Source organism: Platichthys flesus, chromosome 5 (genome assembly GCF_949316205.1).
Source record: "Platichthys flesus chromosome 5, fPlaFle2.1, whole genome shotgun sequence".
Taxonomy (NCBI): Eukaryota; Metazoa; Chordata; class Actinopteri; order Pleuronectiformes; family Pleuronectidae; genus Platichthys; species Platichthys flesus.
In genome coordinates, this window is record NC_084949.1 from 24,672,704 (window position 1) to 24,691,604 (window position 18,901).

The 18,901-nt window shown below is 42.4% G+C and overlaps 2 protein-coding genes across 2 annotated transcripts in view; one reads left to right on the forward strand and one right to left on the reverse strand.

Moving 5' to 3' along the window:
* Positions 1–913: 913 nt before the first annotated feature.
* Positions 914–5,798, reverse strand: ears2 (glutamyl-tRNA synthetase 2, mitochondrial). The gene is made up of 10 exons (XM_062388714.1): positions 5,396–5,798; positions 4,078–4,233; positions 3,793–3,982; positions 3,535–3,685; positions 2,960–3,281; positions 2,732–2,840; positions 2,434–2,587; positions 1,934–2,064; positions 1,700–1,835; positions 914–1,188 (listed from the first exon to the last, which is right to left on the reverse strand). Exons 1-10 carry the CDS (start codon positions 5,595–5,597, stop codon positions 1,093–1,095), a joined length of 1,647 nt encoding a protein of 548 aa, XP_062244698.1. The 5' UTR covers positions 5,598–5,798; the 3' UTR covers positions 914–1,092.
* Positions 5,799–7,805: 2,007 nt separating this feature from the next.
* LOC133954452 (uncharacterized) overlaps positions 7,806–18,901 on the forward strand; it is a 30,005-nt gene continuing 18,909 nt past the window's right edge. The window contains exons 1-13 of the mRNA XM_062388885.1: positions 7,806–7,955; positions 11,404–11,506; positions 12,388–12,406; positions 12,537–12,573; positions 14,476–14,598; positions 15,268–15,467; positions 15,541–15,644; positions 16,532–16,644; positions 16,794–17,327; positions 17,565–17,639; positions 17,797–18,038; positions 18,396–18,477; positions 18,587–18,730. Coding sequence (XP_062244869.1) covers positions 11,455–11,506; positions 12,388–12,406; positions 12,537–12,573; positions 14,476–14,598; positions 15,268–15,467; positions 15,541–15,644; positions 16,532–16,644; positions 16,794–17,327; positions 17,565–17,639; positions 17,797–18,038; positions 18,396–18,477; positions 18,587–18,730 — 1,725 coding nt within the window. The 5' untranslated portion in view covers positions 7,806–7,955; positions 11,404–11,454. The remainder of the gene's footprint in view (positions 7,956–11,403; positions 11,507–12,387; positions 12,407–12,536; positions 12,574–14,475; positions 14,599–15,267; positions 15,468–15,540; positions 15,645–16,531; positions 16,645–16,793; positions 17,328–17,564; positions 17,640–17,796; positions 18,039–18,395; positions 18,478–18,586; positions 18,731–18,901) is intronic.

Sequence of the window (18,901 nt, forward strand, 5' to 3'; positions counted from 1 at the left end):
ACATCCACACAGAAACTATAATATATCTGTCCATATGAACCAGTAACCGCTGTACTAAGTGTATTTGTATTATGGAGGGGTGAAGACTTTAATGTTTCACTAACACAAAACGGTAAAATGTCCCCACACATCCTGCTTCTTTATCTTCATTTTGTTTCTTTGCGATAGTTTTAGAGCATTTCGTGGTCATTTTGTTTCTTGTGTGCATCTTTGTATGTGGTTTGTGTTTATTTAATGCAGCTTTGCATCTCTCCTCATGGTCATTTTGTTTCTATTTGGTGGTTTTGTGTCTCCTAGTAATTATTTAGACTCTCTGGGATCATTTTGCATCGTTTTATGTTCCAAGTCCTTCTGGTAGTTCCACATATCTTTGTGGTTGTTTTGTGTCTTTCTTTCCATTATGCATCTCTCCTCAAGGTAATTTTGTTTCTTTTGGTTGTTTTGTGTCTATTTGAGGTTGTTTTGTGTTTATTTGAAGTTGTTTTGTGTTTATTTGAGGTTGTTTTGTGTTTATTTGAAGTTGTTTTGTGTATCTTTGAAGCTCTTCTGCTTCTTTCTTTATGACAATGTCGCTGGTTTGTGTCTCTAAATAGTTGCTTTATTCTTGATGTGTAGTTGTTTTGCTTCTTAGGGGATGACGGTGCTACCAAAGGAAAACCACAAGGTTTGACGAGTGAGAAGAAAACCATATAAATATCATCAGCTGCCAATGACAGTTATTGACCAGCCTCACAAGTCCCAACAAGTTAATGAGTCAACACATCTGTGAGCTGGAGTTCATTGAGAATATTTCTCTGGAGTAACCCACAAGATCATTTGCATTTTTAAAAGCCGAGGTACTTCCCATCCCAGAGCGACTGGTGCCACCTGGTCCTGTAAAGTTTCCCAGCAGCGAAAAAAACAAGCAGACCCGTGTGTTTAACAAATATTTATAATAATAATTCAAGTATTGTTTCACTGATTCCAGCTGAGTGCAGTTCATGTTTGATTGTGGCTTTGGTAGAATCAGCGAGAGGTTAAACATTTAACTCTCCACACAAACAGGCCACGTCCTCAACCAAAGTTCTTCTGGGGGGGGGGTTGTCCAGTCTCTTAACTCGTCTCTGAGAGCAGCAGCAGTTTCTGGAAGCGATGTCTGATCTCCGCAGGCCCCAAAGACGCCATCATCTCCGCCACGCTGGGACCTTGCTGCAGGAGATCGGAGGGGGGGGGGGAGTCAGTGAAGTAATGCACAACAGACCGCATAGCAACAGACAGTAACGTCTAAGTAACGCAATCACAAACAACTTCCTCTTTCCACAGTCCTGCAGAGTTACTGCTGTGAATGAAGCCCTGAAGTCGTTACTAACGTTTTAAACTTTAAATCTTAAATTTTCAACCTTCTCGGACCAACGGAGGCAAAAGATTCATGTTTCATTTTAACAATCAAGCAGAAACTTCAGAAAGTCAGTTGGTAGAGTTTAAAAATCCAGTTTAAAAAGTTCAAATGAAAGCAGAAATGAAAGTCTCCAAGTGAGCTGTAAAAAATAATAAGAGGATGTCATTAGTTCCTCTCAGACTAAATCAGACTGAAGCATGACAGTGCAGGTGCAGTGCTTGAAAATGGATTTGGACTAAACCGTCCACTTACTTAAGTTTATTTATAAAACTCTTTTTATGTTACTGTCAGGAGGAAAGATGGAGATGCTTCCTCTGGTACCTGCAGTCCACTGAGAGCCAGACGCAGGAGCTTCATCACGTCTCTGTACTTTGTTGCTTTGGTCTGTTTGGACAAACGCTTCAGATCTTTACTGAGCTGATCCAGAGTCAGCTGCTCCCCTCGCTCTTCTAGTAATCTGAAAGCACAGAAACGTTCACAATCCCGAGAGAGAGGCCATCGTGACAAAAGAATAGTGAAGCCCAGGTATGAGCCGATGAAGATGATGCCGCGTACTTCAGCATCAAGGAGGCAACGTGTGGGGCTTCTGCTGTGAGTGCTGCCACCTGCTGGCTGGTGAAAGAAGGCCGGACCCACAGGTACGAATAACTAGGACTCACAAGCTCCTGCAGGGAGGTTATGTGACCCTGCAGAGGAGGGAGGAGACTAGTTTCAGTCGCAGAGGACAGACAGAGGGACGGACGAGAGGGCAGTAATGAGATGTGACCTCATGTGATCTCCAGTGGGACAAAGAGTAAAAGGTTAACAAGTAAATTCAGCCTGAATTCAATTGCTTCCCCCTTTTCTTTGAGTGGGAAACAAATCAGAAAACCTACTTGTTTGAGATGATATACGATTAATAGACAGAGGTTATTGTTGAGAATTTTCCACTGGGCAAACCAGTGAGAAGTGGAAGACTCTGTGGTTTCTTCCCTTTAGTGGCTATAGATTCCTCCAGTTGCAGAGCACACATATAAACTCACGTTTATCATGTTGACGTGTCCTCTCCATGTTACCTTACGCAGCTGCAGCACCCGTCTGATGTAATCCTGGTGCAGGACGTCTTGCTCCTGGATCTCTGTCGTGTACGTCTGCTGGATTTTCTCCTGCAGATCTTTAATCAGCAACGAGCACTGATCCTCGTCTTCAATTCGCTGCTGCAGGTGGATTCTGTCGCGAATAGAGACATGAATGTGAATAACAAAGTCTTAACGGGCAGAAACACCTGGTTGTCTGACCCCGGCGTTACACAGATGAGAGTTATGATATAAAACAGACGATAATCCACGGAGGGACCGACGGTTTCTGACTTGCCTGTTGAACTCGGGGAGTTTCTCCAGGTCTAACAGAGCAGAATGAGTTGTGATCTTTGAGGGATTGAACTCGGAGATCAGCTCGTCTATCCTCCGCCCCATTCGATTGGCTGTGAGGAAATATGACGACTTTAGATGCAGCAAAATATGCAGAGCTGATTTCAGAAGATCTACATGTGAAAACCTCTCTCTCTCTCTCTCTCTCTCTGATAACTTCTCTGTCACTCACTGTTGAATCCAGAGCCACAGTTGGTGGTGATATCCAGTAGAGCGTCCGGCAGGACCCCGTCCCTCTGGTAGCTCTGGATGAAGATGTCCCCCTGCCTCTTGGACAGTTTGCTGCCGTCTTTGTTCATCAGGAGCGGCAGATGTCCAAAGGCGGGCGGTTTCCATCCGAGCGCTCGGTACATGAGGAGATGTTTGGAGGTGGAGATGAGCCACTCGGAGCCTCGCAGGACGTGGCTGATCTTCATGTGATGATCATCTACGATGTTCGCCAGGTGATAGGTGGGAAACCCGTCGGCTTTGATCACCACAGGGTCCCCCTCCACCTGCAGGAGAGGACAGAGGGTAGGAAACGCTTGTTTTGAGTTTCATCTTTTTCTAGAAAAAGAAACCGTGGGTAAGCCATGATTAAAAATGTCATAATAGGTCATTGTAAAGGCAAAAATACATTTAAAACATCCTGCAGTAATCTGAGAAACTGGAGAATTATCCATCTATCCTCCATCCGTTAATGTGACGACCACTAAACCAAAGAGACATTTAGATGCTGCACATTTCAAAAATCCCCAGAAACCCGACCTGAGCCACTTCATGACGATTCCATCCAAAGATCAGATCCTGAAAAGGCTCCACGCCGGCTTCCAGACGAAACCTGATCACATGCGACGTCCCCTGATCCAGCTTCTCCTGGACCTGGTCGGCCCGGAGGTGACGGCACCTGTTGTCGTACCTGCACAGATCAGAGTGAACATCTTAAAGCAACACTAGGTAGGTTTTACTGAGCACCAGCGCCCTCTGCAGCCACACGTGGTTATAGATTCTGATGGAATAAATCACCGTGGCGTCTGTCCGCTCCTCAGAGCCTCTTTCCTCAGCAGCTCCAGTCTCTGAGGGCTGCAGAAGCAGTGGTAGGCGTCACCGCTCTGCAGGAGCTCCTGGGCCGTTTGACTGTACAGGTCCAATCGCTGAGACTGCAGATAAGGACCGAGCGGCCCACCTCGACGAGGACTCTCATCTGGAGGAACACCTGGCAGGCGTGGAAAGGGTGACACGAAATGAATAAACCTTCCTTACACTGTATTATCTGATTCTCTGATGGTTCTCAATCACAGCGTCTCCCACCAGCCCACTCCAGCATGTCCTCTATGGACTCAGCTGCTCCCGGGACCAGTCGGCTCTGGTCCGTGTCCTCCAGGCGCAGGATGAAGGCTCCTGCGTATTTCTTTGCGAAGATGTAGTTGTAGAGAGCGGTTCGGAGACCTCCAAGGTGCAAGAAGCCTGCAGCACAGAGCATCATGGTCATGGGGACATCACACTGCTGAAAAACGATTATCTAAAACAGACTGTAGTGTACTGTAGCATTTTTGGTTTGGTGCTGTTTTTGCCTCGTTGAAGCTAAAGCAGTATTTTAGACAGTAAACAGGAAACTGAAAAAAGACACAAAATGGCTACAAATGGTGTGTTTGTGTGTCCTTGTCGCTGCTCTGTGAGTCTTTGTGCTTGTTCTGCAGGTGTTTCAAGTCATTTCTGAATCTTGAGTCTCAGTTTGAGGGAGTTTCATGTCCCTTGGTGGGTGTTTTCCATCTTTTTGTAATCATACTGTGCCTTAAGTAGTTTACCTACTTTAATATTGTGAGCTTTTAAATTACGGTTAGAGTTTTCCCAGGGAATCATTTCATGGATCTTGATTAAAGTAAAACGAGGCAGATTGAGGGAACTGAACTGTTGGGCCTTAAAGGAGATGTGTGCCGTTCTAGTTTGAAGTGGTTTTCAGTGTCTCTGTGGTAGTTGTGCTTCTTCCGTTGACAGTACGAGTCTCTCTGTGGTTGACAAGTGTCTTTGTGGTCAACGTGTGTCTCTTGAAAGAGCTCTTTTTTTTTTTGTTAGAGGACCAGGACTGGACAGCCGGTCAGGTCTGTCGATTCAGGAGCTCACTCATCTTTTAAAGTTAATTCTAAAAAGAAACAGGAGGCAGAGGAGAGGCCAGAATAGGAGTTAAGTGAAAGAGCGGTTTGTCTCGTCCAGTATTGAAGCTGCTGAATAACGTGGAGCTGCTCTGATGCTTGAATGTTGAGGCACGAAAAAACAAAAGCACAACTCTGTATCAATGAAGGACAGAAGTGATCTTATTCTGGAAATATTCCTCAAGTGATAAAAAGCATTACTGGACAGTTTTTTTCTTACGTGTAGTTACAGGCTCATGTTGATTTAAAATAAATAATAATTTAATGTTTGTGGCTGAGTTCAAATGTGGGCTGAGGGGCCTGTAAGTGGTTGTGTTTAATGAAAACTTCTGTGTTGTCTGATTTAACTTTAATATCCACATAATTTTGTCCTTGTATCTCGTCGCCAAAATCATTATCTTATGTTATTATTATTGTTATTATTTCAAAATGAACATGTGTGATCTAAACGTATAGACCGGAGCTGGGGGTCGTACCTGTGGGACTGGGGGCAAACCGGACCCGCACCTCCCCCTGAACCGGAGCCTGAGCCGAGGAGCAGCATCTTCTCGCGGCCACGTCCAGCCGCAGTTTCCCGGGACCCCGGAGCCTCCTGGGACTCCCACCCACCAGCCCCTCCACCACCTCCACCCGGTTCGGGCGACACCACCGACACGACCTCAGCAGCAGAACCGACATGATGACACCACGCTGCGGTCACAGGACGCGAGCCCTGGCCGGTACACGAGCCGGTTAACGACCCGACGAGAGAAACATGGCGATAAAACCACACGAAGTGAAAAAAATAAAGTTTTCCCTTCACGCGCTTCAATGTTTTGACTCGAACGTGATTCACTCCATGGATAATTTGACTCTTCCTCGAACCCGGAAGAAGACCGGAAAAAGAATTGAGCGAGCAAACCGCCCACACTGCCACCTAGCGGACATTTGTATTACTACTTCTGATTTCCTTATGGAGCTGAACAGTAAAACAATAAAAGGATTCATAACAATATATATTTATTAATATGATAACAATATAAATAATCATAAATATATAAATGTAATTAACAACAAAAAAATATAAATAATCACAACAATCTAAATATATTTAATAGTATCATAATATCAATAATAATATCAAATTAATTGAATCAATAGAAAAACGATATAAATAATCACAATAATATAAATGTAATCAAAATAAATATAATCAATAAGGAAACAATATAAATGATTTTAGCAATATTTATTTAAATTAAAGCAAAACAATACAAGTCTTTATATTTATATAAATTAGTTCCCCTCATGAAAAGACAACTATGACGCCGTTAGACCCTGGTGAAGACTGGGAGCTGGTTTAAGGCTGAAAGATGGTGGATCAAAAATATGACAAGACCTGTGTTGTCATATTTTTGATGAAAGTGATCATTCACAGTCAGACTGTCAGATAATAAAACCTGCAGGAAATGTAGAAGATCACACTCACAGACAAGAAAACAAACAAAACATGACAAAGTTATGAAGCTGAGAGGATATGGTTCTATAAGTTGAGATATGTAAGAAGGTGACTCTGCGGGGAGGCAGCTAGAGAGTTGGCTCAAGGACGCGAAGCCGAGGCTGTCGAGGGAAATATGATATGATGCAGAGTGCTGAGGAGACTCAGAGGAAAACACCGTGAAAACAGGTTTCGTCTTCTGCCGAGTCACGTTGTCACATCTCACAACCCATGAGTCATTACTTCTGTGAGGAATAAAGCTTCTGATGCAATGGTTTCTACAAAAAGGTTAATTTTTAGGTAAGAGATAATAAATAAATAGTTTATTTCTATAGCAAATTAAAATCATATAAGATTAAAACAAATTAAGGTTCCACAGTTAAACTATTCTCTATTTTTTGGGCCCTGTCAGCTTTGGATTTCGGTCAAAGGAAATTTATGTAATGTTTCTCGTTTGCGAGACATCATTTCACAAGTTTTGAGAGAAATCACTGAGATCTCATCACTATATCTGGTGATTTCTGGCTTGTTACCATTCACATGTGTGACAAACAGTAAACTCTGATTGGCTGCCCACTCTGTTTACATGTTCACCTTCATCAAACTCTGATTAAACAGGTTCACAACAACATTTTCTCATTGTAGTTCCTGTTCTGTGTCATTTACATCTCGGCTCCGTGTCACTGAACCTTTGGAACTGATCCAATCGATCTGTATAACACTGAATTCACTGAAGCCTCATTCAACAAACCAGTCTGACTTGATGTGCTTGTGCATGCCATGCTGTGTGCACACATTATGGCATGCACAAGCACATCAAGTGTGTGTGTGTGTGTGTGTTTGTGTGTCTGTGTGTACATGGACACGCATGCGCACACAAATACCAAATTCTCAGTGTTAAAAATAGCCTGTGCTCAGAATGACTCACGCCAACCTTTATTTTTTCAATACTTTCTTTATTTCACCGTCACACAGAGCTGAGATAAAAAAGGAATATATCAGGATAATGAATCACCTTGTAATATCTTAAAGGGGACAAATAAAAACACACATGTACACAATGAAGAATCTGACACGGAGGCTGAAAATAAAATCATACTGAATTCACAGCAATATTTATGCTTTGTTGAACTCAACATGGTTTATAGAGGCTTTTACTTCCCCGAAACAAACCTCAGGGAGGTGTAACCTGCTCGACACCTGAGGTAACTCTACACCAGGTGTCTCTTTCTGACTCGCTTTCCCACGGGTGCGTCTCGTACACACACACACACACACAAACACACACACAAGCCGAGTGAAATATGCATTCAAAGCAAAATTCAAAGCAGCACCAGTCGTGAATACAACAGTCGCAGAGCGGTTCAGGCCAAAACCTATAGACGAGCAGGCCAGGTCCACCATCGTCCCCTGTGTTTCATCACAGGACAACACGCCCTGAGGTGAGAGGCGTCCCTCTGCTGCACCTGTGTCTCAGTGTCAGGAGACAGAGAGAGACAGAGACAGACTCACACAGGCACTTACAGCACCCGACAGGCTCCAGCTTCCCACACGATCTGGTAAGAGAGACTCAGCTTTGGTTTCATGTCACTGTCTGGTTTTACCTTCATGTTAGATTTGGTTTCAGCAGCATTTTTAATTGATTTCTGTGTATGTCTGCTCCCCTCGATTGCCTTTTTAAATCTTATTTTAAAGAGTTCATAAAGAACATAAGGGTCTGGGATGAAGTCATGTAGCACAGGACCTGTTTTTACTGGGATAAATGTAAACAGATGAGGCTGATAATCAGCTTCATAATCTCTTAAAGTACCAGAGGCTCCTTTCTGTTGTGCGAGTGCGTGCGTCTGGCAACGACCTGTCGTTTGGGGAGTTCGGCTGTGGGGAATGATAAGTTCTGTCTCGTTACACCGGGTTACACAGGAGTGCTTATAACCTTATAATAATATAAAGTTGGAAATAGGCGAACTAAAGTACCCCTAGAATAAAGAATGATGAATATGTGTCGCTGATTAAATCACTGCTAATAATAATGAAGAAGCCATAAGCCACAAGTCTGACATTCAAATACGTTACTGAAGTAAAAGTACAAAAGTAGTAGATTAAATATTGGGTATTAAATTTGTGGCTTAAGCATCTGATTATTTTAATTTGGATTTTAACTCGTGAAATGTACGTGGTCAACAATTAGAGATTAAATGAACATCTTCTTTCAGGATGATTGTAAAAAACTAAAACTTTAGTCTAAAACAGTTCAAAATGTACAATATTTCTCCACTGACAGAAGTTTACATTGAATTATGAAGTAGAATAATTTGGTAAAACCTGAGCAGACTTGTTCAGTTCTGTGAGAAACTGGATTAAACACTTTAAAAAACACAAAACCAAAAAAAGGTGAAACCAACACATATTTAAAAAGACGGTGGCATAATAAATCTTTGACATAAATGTGATTATATGTAATATTGGAATTTATGAAATTGGACATATTCTTTGAGAACCATTTTTGTGATAAGCGTTTTCATGTTTTTCTGTGATGTAATCTCTTCCTCATGGGCTGCATGTAAAGATGGACGCCATGACAGCTCCTGTAAAAGCGAAGCCAGAGCGTTTTTCATATACTCCTCCTCTTGCTCTTCCTCCTCCATGTCACTGGGTGGGACGGGGTCAAGACGAGTCAAAGGACACGTCAAGTATATCCTTATCACAGTGATATATGTCCAAATATGAATTTTTCTGATAATTCTTAGTTCTTATTCGTTATCTGAGGCTATTTTAGCTTCATTCCTGGATGGTGGGAGGAAGTGGAGTCTTGCCGTCCATCTTTATTTACAGTGTCTGGTCCTTTTAATGATTTAAAATAAACTTTAACTATTTACTTCAACAGGGAAACTGCTCTAAATGTCCCTCCGCTCCTCATCCTCTTACATAATAGAATAAAAACCTCAAAGAGAGAAGTGAACATGTTTATTCTGTGGAACACGTGGGAGTGGAAGAGGCCGACTTCACTGAACCGGCCTTATTGGACAAATTCTTTCAAACCACTCGAGCGAGCGACGCAAAGAATCTGAGGCTGTTTGTATTTCACTTGCCGCAGTAACACATCTATGTGTAGAATGAATAATCCTGAGCACACACCTAACTCTTTAACTCAACCAAATATTTGTTCTAACACAAAGGGACCTGTAGGTGAAAGTGTAAAGATTGACTTCACTAAGTGTGTGTGGGTGGGTGCATGTGTGTAGTTGATAAATACGTATAGAATACACAAAAAATATCTGTGTAACAGCAAAACACTTAAGTGACATTAGTCACTTCCTATAAATCACAAAGAAATAATGTTTTTCTTCATATGATCTGATTTAAACTCACTTTTTAAAACACAACTTCTAATTTTAAAGAACTTAAACAACAAAGGATTTTCTCCTCCAGGACAACGTTGATCATTCAGGTCCTGATGATGATGAATTGATTTTCTGTTGTTCTCATTAAACTAAATCTTATCTACTTAGAAACAATTTTTCTCCGTTGTGCCATCCATTTCTTGTGCTTTTTAACTTAAAATCATCATTAGACAGGAATCATCTGTCAGTGTTCATTTATTTTATTTCTTGATTAGTTTTCAAGCAGTACAAGGAATAGTGTGTGTTTATCTGTTGTGTGTTACTTCTATAGGACCTTTATCAGTTTACACACTATCCTTATCAGGACCAGTGGACCTCCTGGGGACCCAGAGTCTGGTCCCAGTGAGGCCACACATCAGGTGTGAGGTTGTGGTGAAGGTCAGAGGGAGGAGGTGAACTGTGGTTAGGTGAAGGTTTGGGTTAAGCATGAATTAGTCCTGGTTAAAGTTTCGGTTAGACAGTCCACACTGAATGGAACTCTCTCCTACTAACTTTTATGTGACTGTTTCATTTGCTGATTCTTTTGTTTTGCTCGGATAATTGATTTTACTACTAAAGAGAATTTTGTTCCAACATCTGTGAATGTCATTGTTTTCACAGACACACCTTTTATACCTAAAAAATCGGTCATTAAATAAATAAAAGTGTTCACTCAGACACATTCTGCCGACTCACTGTTTTTGGCCTGATAGATTTAAAGGTTGATATAACAATCACTCCACTTCATCGTGCCTATGAGGGGTTATCATTGATAATAATGACAGATAAGAGTTGCGGGTGTGTTGCAGAATAAAAAACAAATATATATTTTCCATTCCAGTCATGCACTAAGCGTCTCATTGTCCCGAGGTTCACAGTTCGTGTTGCAGCATTCTTTTTCATCCAGAGCATCTTTTGTCTCGTCACCTTTGTCCTCCTGTGGTAAAGTTCAATTTGTGACTGGAAAATAGCCGACAGCCACTCCCTGATTTTTATCTGCCTCCACTGAAACAGGGGGTAAAGCTTAAAATCACCAATCGAATACATTACACAACGATTACAGTGACTAAGTAAAAAAAGAAAGGAAAATACTATTTATTCGATAAATGTTGAGCTTTGTCGTTATTTCAAGGGAGCAACAAGTGCTCCTGAATGTTCCCCTTATTAATCCACATCTACATTTGATAAATCCAGATTTTTATTTGGATCAGCACCAGATCACACACATTGACACCAGTCCCTGTTTTATATCAGTTTTTGCATCCAGACCCTGAATTATTCTCTAAAAAATCAACCGAAAATTTGAAACAACCTCAGAACATTAAAGAAAGAGGAAGCAACCATCTTGGATCTGCCCCCTGATCCGGAACTGTAGCATAGCTGAACAGGTTCTCTTCTAAAGCACGACCTTCCACCTGGTGATCTTTGTGTAATCATGTCAGCTGATGGAAAAAATAAATCCTCGGTGGAGGTGACTAATTCATGAAGCACTTATCGTTCTCATACAAAGATGATTGGTGATGTAACGTTTATTGTTCTTGTATAAACAGAATTCCGGCTCTGATCCACCTCTTAGAACCTATACACACACATCTGTGTCACCTGCTTTCTCTGATTCTCTCCCCAGTGATTTTCAGCACAAAGGCCCCCCCCACCGTCCCATGAGAGTCATCACATCATGAGATCACGCGGCCTGTTCCTACTCATTTACCTTCTGGGAAGCTGCTTTGGTAAGATCACATTTTGAAGTCTTTTCTTATCCAGACAGAAAAAGGAAAATGCCTGATGATATTCTATAGTTTCCCTTATTGTCAGCTTGTCTCATTAAAAGACTAAAGTCACATTGTCCGTGCTGTTGTAGCTCAGTGCCCCAGAGCTCAGGTGTACAAAAAACATTAAAAACACAAAACTGTTTATATAAACCGTTCCTGGAATTGTCCCTCAGCCCCACACGCACCAAGCTGCTGCAGGGAACCACAGACAACAGTCCCCTGAAAAATGATCACTACCTGAGAAACGTTTCCTGTAGAACCCCAGTGCCCAGAAAACATCTAAAGAACTACTGTCCTGTTGGTTTGGCTCAATTCACTGTTTATGAGAACAAAAGAAAGTCTATGCAATCGCGGCCGCAGCCATATTGTTCCGATGATAAAGAGGAATTCAACAAAAGGACAAACCTGTCGGACGTCTCTACCTCTTTAACCCCAAATCCTCCAGTATGTGACAGAAGATATAATAGTTAATAGTGTTTGTGGAATGGGAATTCAGTGTTTTACATTAGATCAAAGCAAAATGTCAAAGCAACATGATGTGTCTCCAGGTTTATCTCTGGGTACAGAAAGCAGACCGGTCCTGTCTGACCTGAAGGGACAGGATGTTCACCGTATTAAATAATTAACCATGATGCACTGCAGCCTTTAATTGTATATATGTATAACTACTAATTTAGCTCCGATGCAGATTTGTAAAGTCATTTTCTTTTACAAAGTAAGACTCAAACCAACTGTAAAGAAACTAATAATGTAAGAAAGACCTTCAGGTGTGAAAGAGTCCTACGTCTCTCAGGATCTCGTCTCAGCTCTAACAATCAACTCTGTCTTTTTCCCAACAGGGCAATCAAGCGCTAATCGGTAAGACCAGGAGGTTCCATCATTACAGTTGTGCATCATGTTTTCTTTTCCACTTTTCTTAACATCATTTCTCTCTGGTCTCGATTGAGCAATCGCTTACTTTTGTCTTTTGTCTTTGATAAATCTACAGAAATGAATCGTGCACTTCAGGAGAACCCTTTGTTCCGGTGAGTGAAGCGGACGCTTATTATTATTATTATTATTATTATTATTATTATTGTTACAGTTCAATTCAATTTCACAACTTCACCAACACATCTCATTTTTTACCACTTATCTGTTGCTTTAATAATCGATTCACTCCAGAAGCTACAGGTGCTAACGTCACGTCCTGATTGAATCTGTTCATCGAGGATCGTTACTCAGATTGTTTCTGAAGAGGAAACGAGAAGACAGCGACTTTAAAGACGTTACAAGTTGTGATTTGTTGTGGATTTGGTGTTTTTTTTTGTTTTTCTAAGCTGACAATAAAGTGTTTATAGGCTAAATGGGATTTTGCTAATGTTAGCATTGACAGCTACTTACTTACTTATCCAGCAAAATGTGACCATCAACCGCTAAAAATCTCTTTCGATGTTACTAGAGCTGCTTTCAGGATTTTCTTTTCTATTTGAATGGGATTATAATTGATTGGACTCTGGAGAGAAGAAGTGGCAGCAACGCTTAATTATCTAACTGGGCAAAAAAAAGTATGAAGACTTTTCTAAAACTGTTAAAGACATAATGTTTTAAGAATTGGCTCCGGCCATTCTCTGGAGTTTGCCTCTCAAGCAGGAAGAAGCAGCCTGAGACTGTTTGAGTCAGACATGTTCACAACAACAGGAAATATGTCTGCAATGTTGGGGGCGTGGCTACAGAGCTGCAGCAGACTTAACGTTTAAAATTGCACGGTGGAAAGTTTTTGTTTGCTCTCAAATCTGGTGCTTCCAACTCGTCATCCCCGACGGGATCTTCTGCATGTTTGGTTCCTCGAGTTAATCCTGAAGTTTTTCTTTTTCTTTTGGAGCAACTGACTCGGACACTTGTGACACTCCTTCAAAGTCGTGGTTTGCTTGTGACTCTGGAATTCTAGGAATGATTTGAATGCGCCGTTATAAAAATGCACAAAAATCACAAACCAACAGCTTCAAGATCTGTTTGCACATTGAAAGCATCGGTTGCTGCAGTGAGATCGATCAAATGTTACCTTCACAGAGTTTATCAATACATCTGGTAGTTTTAAAGGTGTGGACGGCACAACACCGGCACCAGAACGATGGCCTGGATGTCCCTGCGGCGAATTCATGTGCACTGGAGTCTGTCATGTCGAGGGTGACTTGTTTGTCTTTGTTGTCTGCATTGTTTGGATTGTGAGACGTTTTGTTCCTGCTGCGTACAACTGCATCACACTTTTTGTGTCTGATGAGCCGATACGCAGCATGTGACAGTGACCAGTTCAGAGTTAACTCGTCTTTTGGAAAGACAACTGAATCTATCAGAACCCCCGAATTAAATCCTTAGAAATTGTGTAAATAAGCTGGTAACCATAGATGTGTGTGTAGCAATGTTTCCATTCAGCCCCAGTGAAACAACAACCAGCCACAATCTGTCCAGAGAATCTGTTCCCAGCCTGACTTCTCATTGTGAAGCACATTTCATGGACGTTGTCTGTATATAAGAAGGTTCATACGTCCAGAAACAGCTGCAGCTCTTTGACTCACCGCTGGGGAAATGGAGCAAATGATCTGAATCAGCTTAAATTATTTCTTTCCAGTTACCTTTTGGGTATGCCCATTTCACCACAGATTGACCTGTTTTGACTGAACTTTAAAACTGAGGTTTCCAGCCTTGTGTTGCCTCTGACGTCTTTAAAAATTGTGTATTGTCTGGTTTTAAGTTTCAAATGTCTACGACTTAACAGCTCCAACAATAAGTTAAATAGAATCTCTGCCTCTACCTCTGGCAGCTACCACAGTTATGTGCCGCTGACACAAAGTACATCCGCCCTCCGATCAGTCTTTGTACTTTAATACTCAAACTTAAACTTTCATGGTTCTGATTTCTTATTGCTCTTATCGTTCAATTCCAAGGGCCAGGATTCAACCTCACACTTCCTCCGCTGTGTGGGGCTGCCGTCGAACGACACGGGCACGGGCAACGTGCGCAGACTGAAAGACGTGCTGGAGGCGGCGATGGACCTGTACACCTTCATGGTACGGCTCAGAGCCAACACACGGCGGGAGTGTCCCAGTGAACAAGAAGCTGGAGGAATGTTGTCTTGTGTTCCAACCTGATCAGTCAGACTTTCCACACTGACACAGATCAGTGAGAGACTGTTGTGGAGCTGGAGGTTGATTGGTTGATTGATTTTTATTTATGGATTAGCAGAAAATAGGAAATACATTGGAATACATGTTAAAGTGAAAAAGCACTTATTTCCATCATGGTGCTAAGATGTCGAGTCAAAAACAATCCTAAAAAACACACAAACTAATCTAGAAAAAAAATAGGTCACAAAACAAATACATGTCACATGTATTTGTCGACCTGTTTTATTTATGATCTGCTTCACTGACTTTTCAGTTGAACACGTTTATATATTGGGCATAAAATAAATTCACTATCATATTTTTCAGTGATTGATTTTTATTTATGGATTAGCAGAAACTATCAGGAAAAAAAACGTTAGGATAAAATGGAAAAGTGAAAAAACACTTATTTTCCAACATGGTGCCAAGAGGTCGAGACAAAAACACAAAAAACAAGAACTAATCTAAAAACTAAAAAACCCGTCAGATGTATTTGTCGATCTGTTTTATTAACTTTTCAGTTATTTGACGTTAAAATATCCACAATGTTTTCACGTCCTTTCATCACCACAGAAGACAAGCATGACAGGAGTGCCCATCCTCAGCCTGCAGGGGGCGCTGGAGCTGAATCTCGATGCGGACCCCATGCAGAACGAAGCCCTGGTGCAGATGTGGCTGGAGGTGAAGATCAAGCCGCTGCTGAGATCCATCACCAAACAATTCCTGACCTGCCTCAGCACCAAGACCTTCAGCTGCTCCACCTACCAGACTGTGTACGTCCATCTCTGTGTGTCAGCGAGCTTCAGTGACCTCGGCAGCTTCTCATCCTCCTGTGTTTCCTTCCAGGGTGAGGGAGCTCAGCCTCCATTACTCTGACATGGAGCCAGTCAGACAGAGGTGGATCTACAGCTTCTTCATGTACCCCTTCCTGTCCGGAGACAGAGTCGCTGGTAAACTCTTTGATTCCCTCACAAGTCTCACTTCTCATTAACTGGGAGAACAGATCCAAAGGTTTTCTTCATCACATTCTCATTTAGTATACGCATTTGCATACACTGATTAACAAGGCCAATGGGAAATAAAGTTTTTTTTAAATATAAATAACTATAAATACACGATGTCACGATCACAAATTACATCCCATGAACTAAACAATAATAAATCCCTGAATAGGAACAATCTAAATGCACTAACTAATAAATAAATCACATAAAACACTGACATGCAGTAAACATGTCTTCACATCCTACCGTGTAATTATCTTGCTGCTTTAAACTGTAATATAAATAAATGAACATCTAAATAGTATGATCTGGATCTGTGCACAAAGTGATAATAAGACCAGTTTTCATCCAAGACTATTGTGCAAACACTTCTGTGGAGAAGAATAAAATGTGCAGGGTGCGGCCTATTGTACGACAGCATCATGGTATGAGTGTCTGAGGCAACCTGAAACTGAAGCACACTGAGAAGAGGACATACCGTCCCTCCGTCTCCTCATGCAGCTCCATAACGTCACCGATCTGGATTCTGATTTGGCTCGGCACCAAACTGCACAAACTCATAAATATCAGTTCCCTAAACGTGTCTAATTAAAAACACATATATATATATATATACTGTATATACTGAGTGTAAAAAAAATCCTTTTAATCAGTATCTACTCCAACTTTTGATGCCGCAAATTTCGTGGGATTCTAGTTTTTGTATCATTCTGCAAACAGACTCGCAAACAGCACAGTAGATTGAAATGCTTGGATGTGCGACATTACATGATGGATTCCTTCTCTTCTGTTGTGTTGATGTGTGATTATTCGTGTGTGTGATCTCTGTGCAGGTTGTGCGCGTCGGAACGAGAGCAGCGAGGACTGGCTGATCAAGAATTTCGGTGCTTTCAGAGGCATGGCCCGTGTGAAGGATCTTTCCACTCTCAACCTGGTCTTCAGCGGAGTGAGTGAACTTGATTTACAGGATTCACAGCCTCAGGGCACAAGAGAGCGGAGAATTCCAACAGCTGTTTCCCTCCAGAGACGCTCAGAGGAAACGTTCACACCAAACACAAACACGTTCCCAACTTCCTCCTCTGTTCTCATCCACAGCTGGAGGTTCTTCATCTGCTGGGCCCGGCGCAGAAGGCCGAGCTGCTGATGATGCCCGGGGTCCAAAGTTTGGACAACGGCACCTTGACGCTGATCTTCCACAGTTTGCTGACAGGGGGCCCTGGTCCCCCTCACCCTTCTCCCTCTTACCCTCCTCCCACAATGAGCCCTGGCCACAACTGGACGACCCCTGGGCACAACTGGACGAGCATTAGCCACAACTGGACGACCCCTGGCCACAACTGGACGAGCCCTGGCCACAACTGGACGACCCCTGGCCACAACTGGACGAGCCCTGGCCACAACTGGACGAGCATTAGCCACAACTGGACGACCCCTGGCCACAACTGGACGACCCCTGGCCACAACTGGACGAGCCCTGGCCACAACTGGACGAGCTTTAGCCACAACTGGACGACCCCTGGCCACAACTGGATGAGCCCTGGCCAATCCTGGACGAGTCCGAGTTTTCCACCCAACTATTCTCCACAACCGACATATACCCCTGTGTCTCCACACCAAGGCATCAGAGAGGTACTGGGATGTTGCATGAATTCTTCCAGGTCTTAAATGCTCAAATATCATAGTACTACACTACATTTTTACTGAGTTATTGCATTTTTACTGATGCTTCTTACTTTTTTCTATCCCCTTGTTGCTTTCCTGTTACAAGTCCCATGGTCACAAACACAGATCTCACCTCCTCTATTTGATAACCACTGGTTTGTCCTGTAGAAAGCTTGAAACGCACCACTTGTGTCCCTCTTACAGGTTGTGAACGGCTTCATGACGGCTTTCAAACCCATCGGGAGCTTCGTCCATGAGTTTGTGTCCTTCACACGTGAGGTACAGTCACTCACTCTGTGCACACACACATTCACACACACACACACACACACACACACACACACACACACACACACACACACACACACACTCACACACACACACTTACACTGACGTACACATGTAAGTGACTCCTGAGCTGCTGTGTTTCCCCCAGAGAAACGTGTCAGAGATCAGAAGCACCACTCTGACCCAGTTCCTGCTCAACTGGACTCTGGCTGAGCTGGCAGACATGTACCGGCCGCACAACGCGTCCGTCCTCCCCGAGCTGCCAGAGTTTGATGTGACGAACGTGGAGGACTGGTACAAGCAGGTGGTGATGCCCGTGTTAAGGAGGTTTTTGCCAAACTCTGGGGACATGATGCATCAGAACATCAAACTTGGCTTCCACCAATTGTTGTAGGTTCAGCACAACTATTTGATTTTCCTTTTGTCCTCCCTTAGGCTTGTTTTTTTTGTTTTACTTCACTTTTTAGCAGCAGTAGCAGATGTTTTCTAAATAAAGACCATAAAACAACCTCTGCAAACATGACATCAAATCTATACAGATGTGTCTGGTGATGTGGTCAAATGTCATAGCTTGTATAACTGTGTTATTGGATCATTTGGGAATTCTTCCGCCCCCTAGTGGTAATATTCTTATACATGCTCCTTTAATTGAGGACACTCAGTCCAGCCTCGGTCAGTCTATGTTGCTGTGTAGTAACGTGTTGTATTATTATGTCTTATAAAAGTGTGCGTGTTGTTTTTGTGCAGCTATCTGGACCATCAGAACGACAGTGAAACCTCTGAGATCCAGGATGTTTGCAGCATCACCCTGGATAAGAGCCCTTGTGGGGTGAGGCTCGATTTCATAAGTTATTAATCAATAACGAATGATTAGAATTCCGTGAACGTGGAGACTCAGACTATATATCTGATTATTATATATTATTGTTTGCCGCCAGCTGACGAACGCAGTGGAGAACGTGGCCCGCGTGTTACACTGCGTTGCTCGTTCCAACCTGACGATGACGGAGGAGACGATCATGGAGCTGATCATCGAACTCACAAAAACTCTGAACTCACTCATGAAGGAGTTATCCACAACCGTGAGTATCATCTTTACATTTATTTTATATTTATTTATTACATTCATAATCAAACATTTTCAGTGGTGGAAGCATTTTATGTGATTTTCAATGGATCTTCAAAATAAAAGCCCTTTTCGCTGTTTACAGATAGTGTTGATGTTCGGACTTTTGACGAACACAAACTGCTGC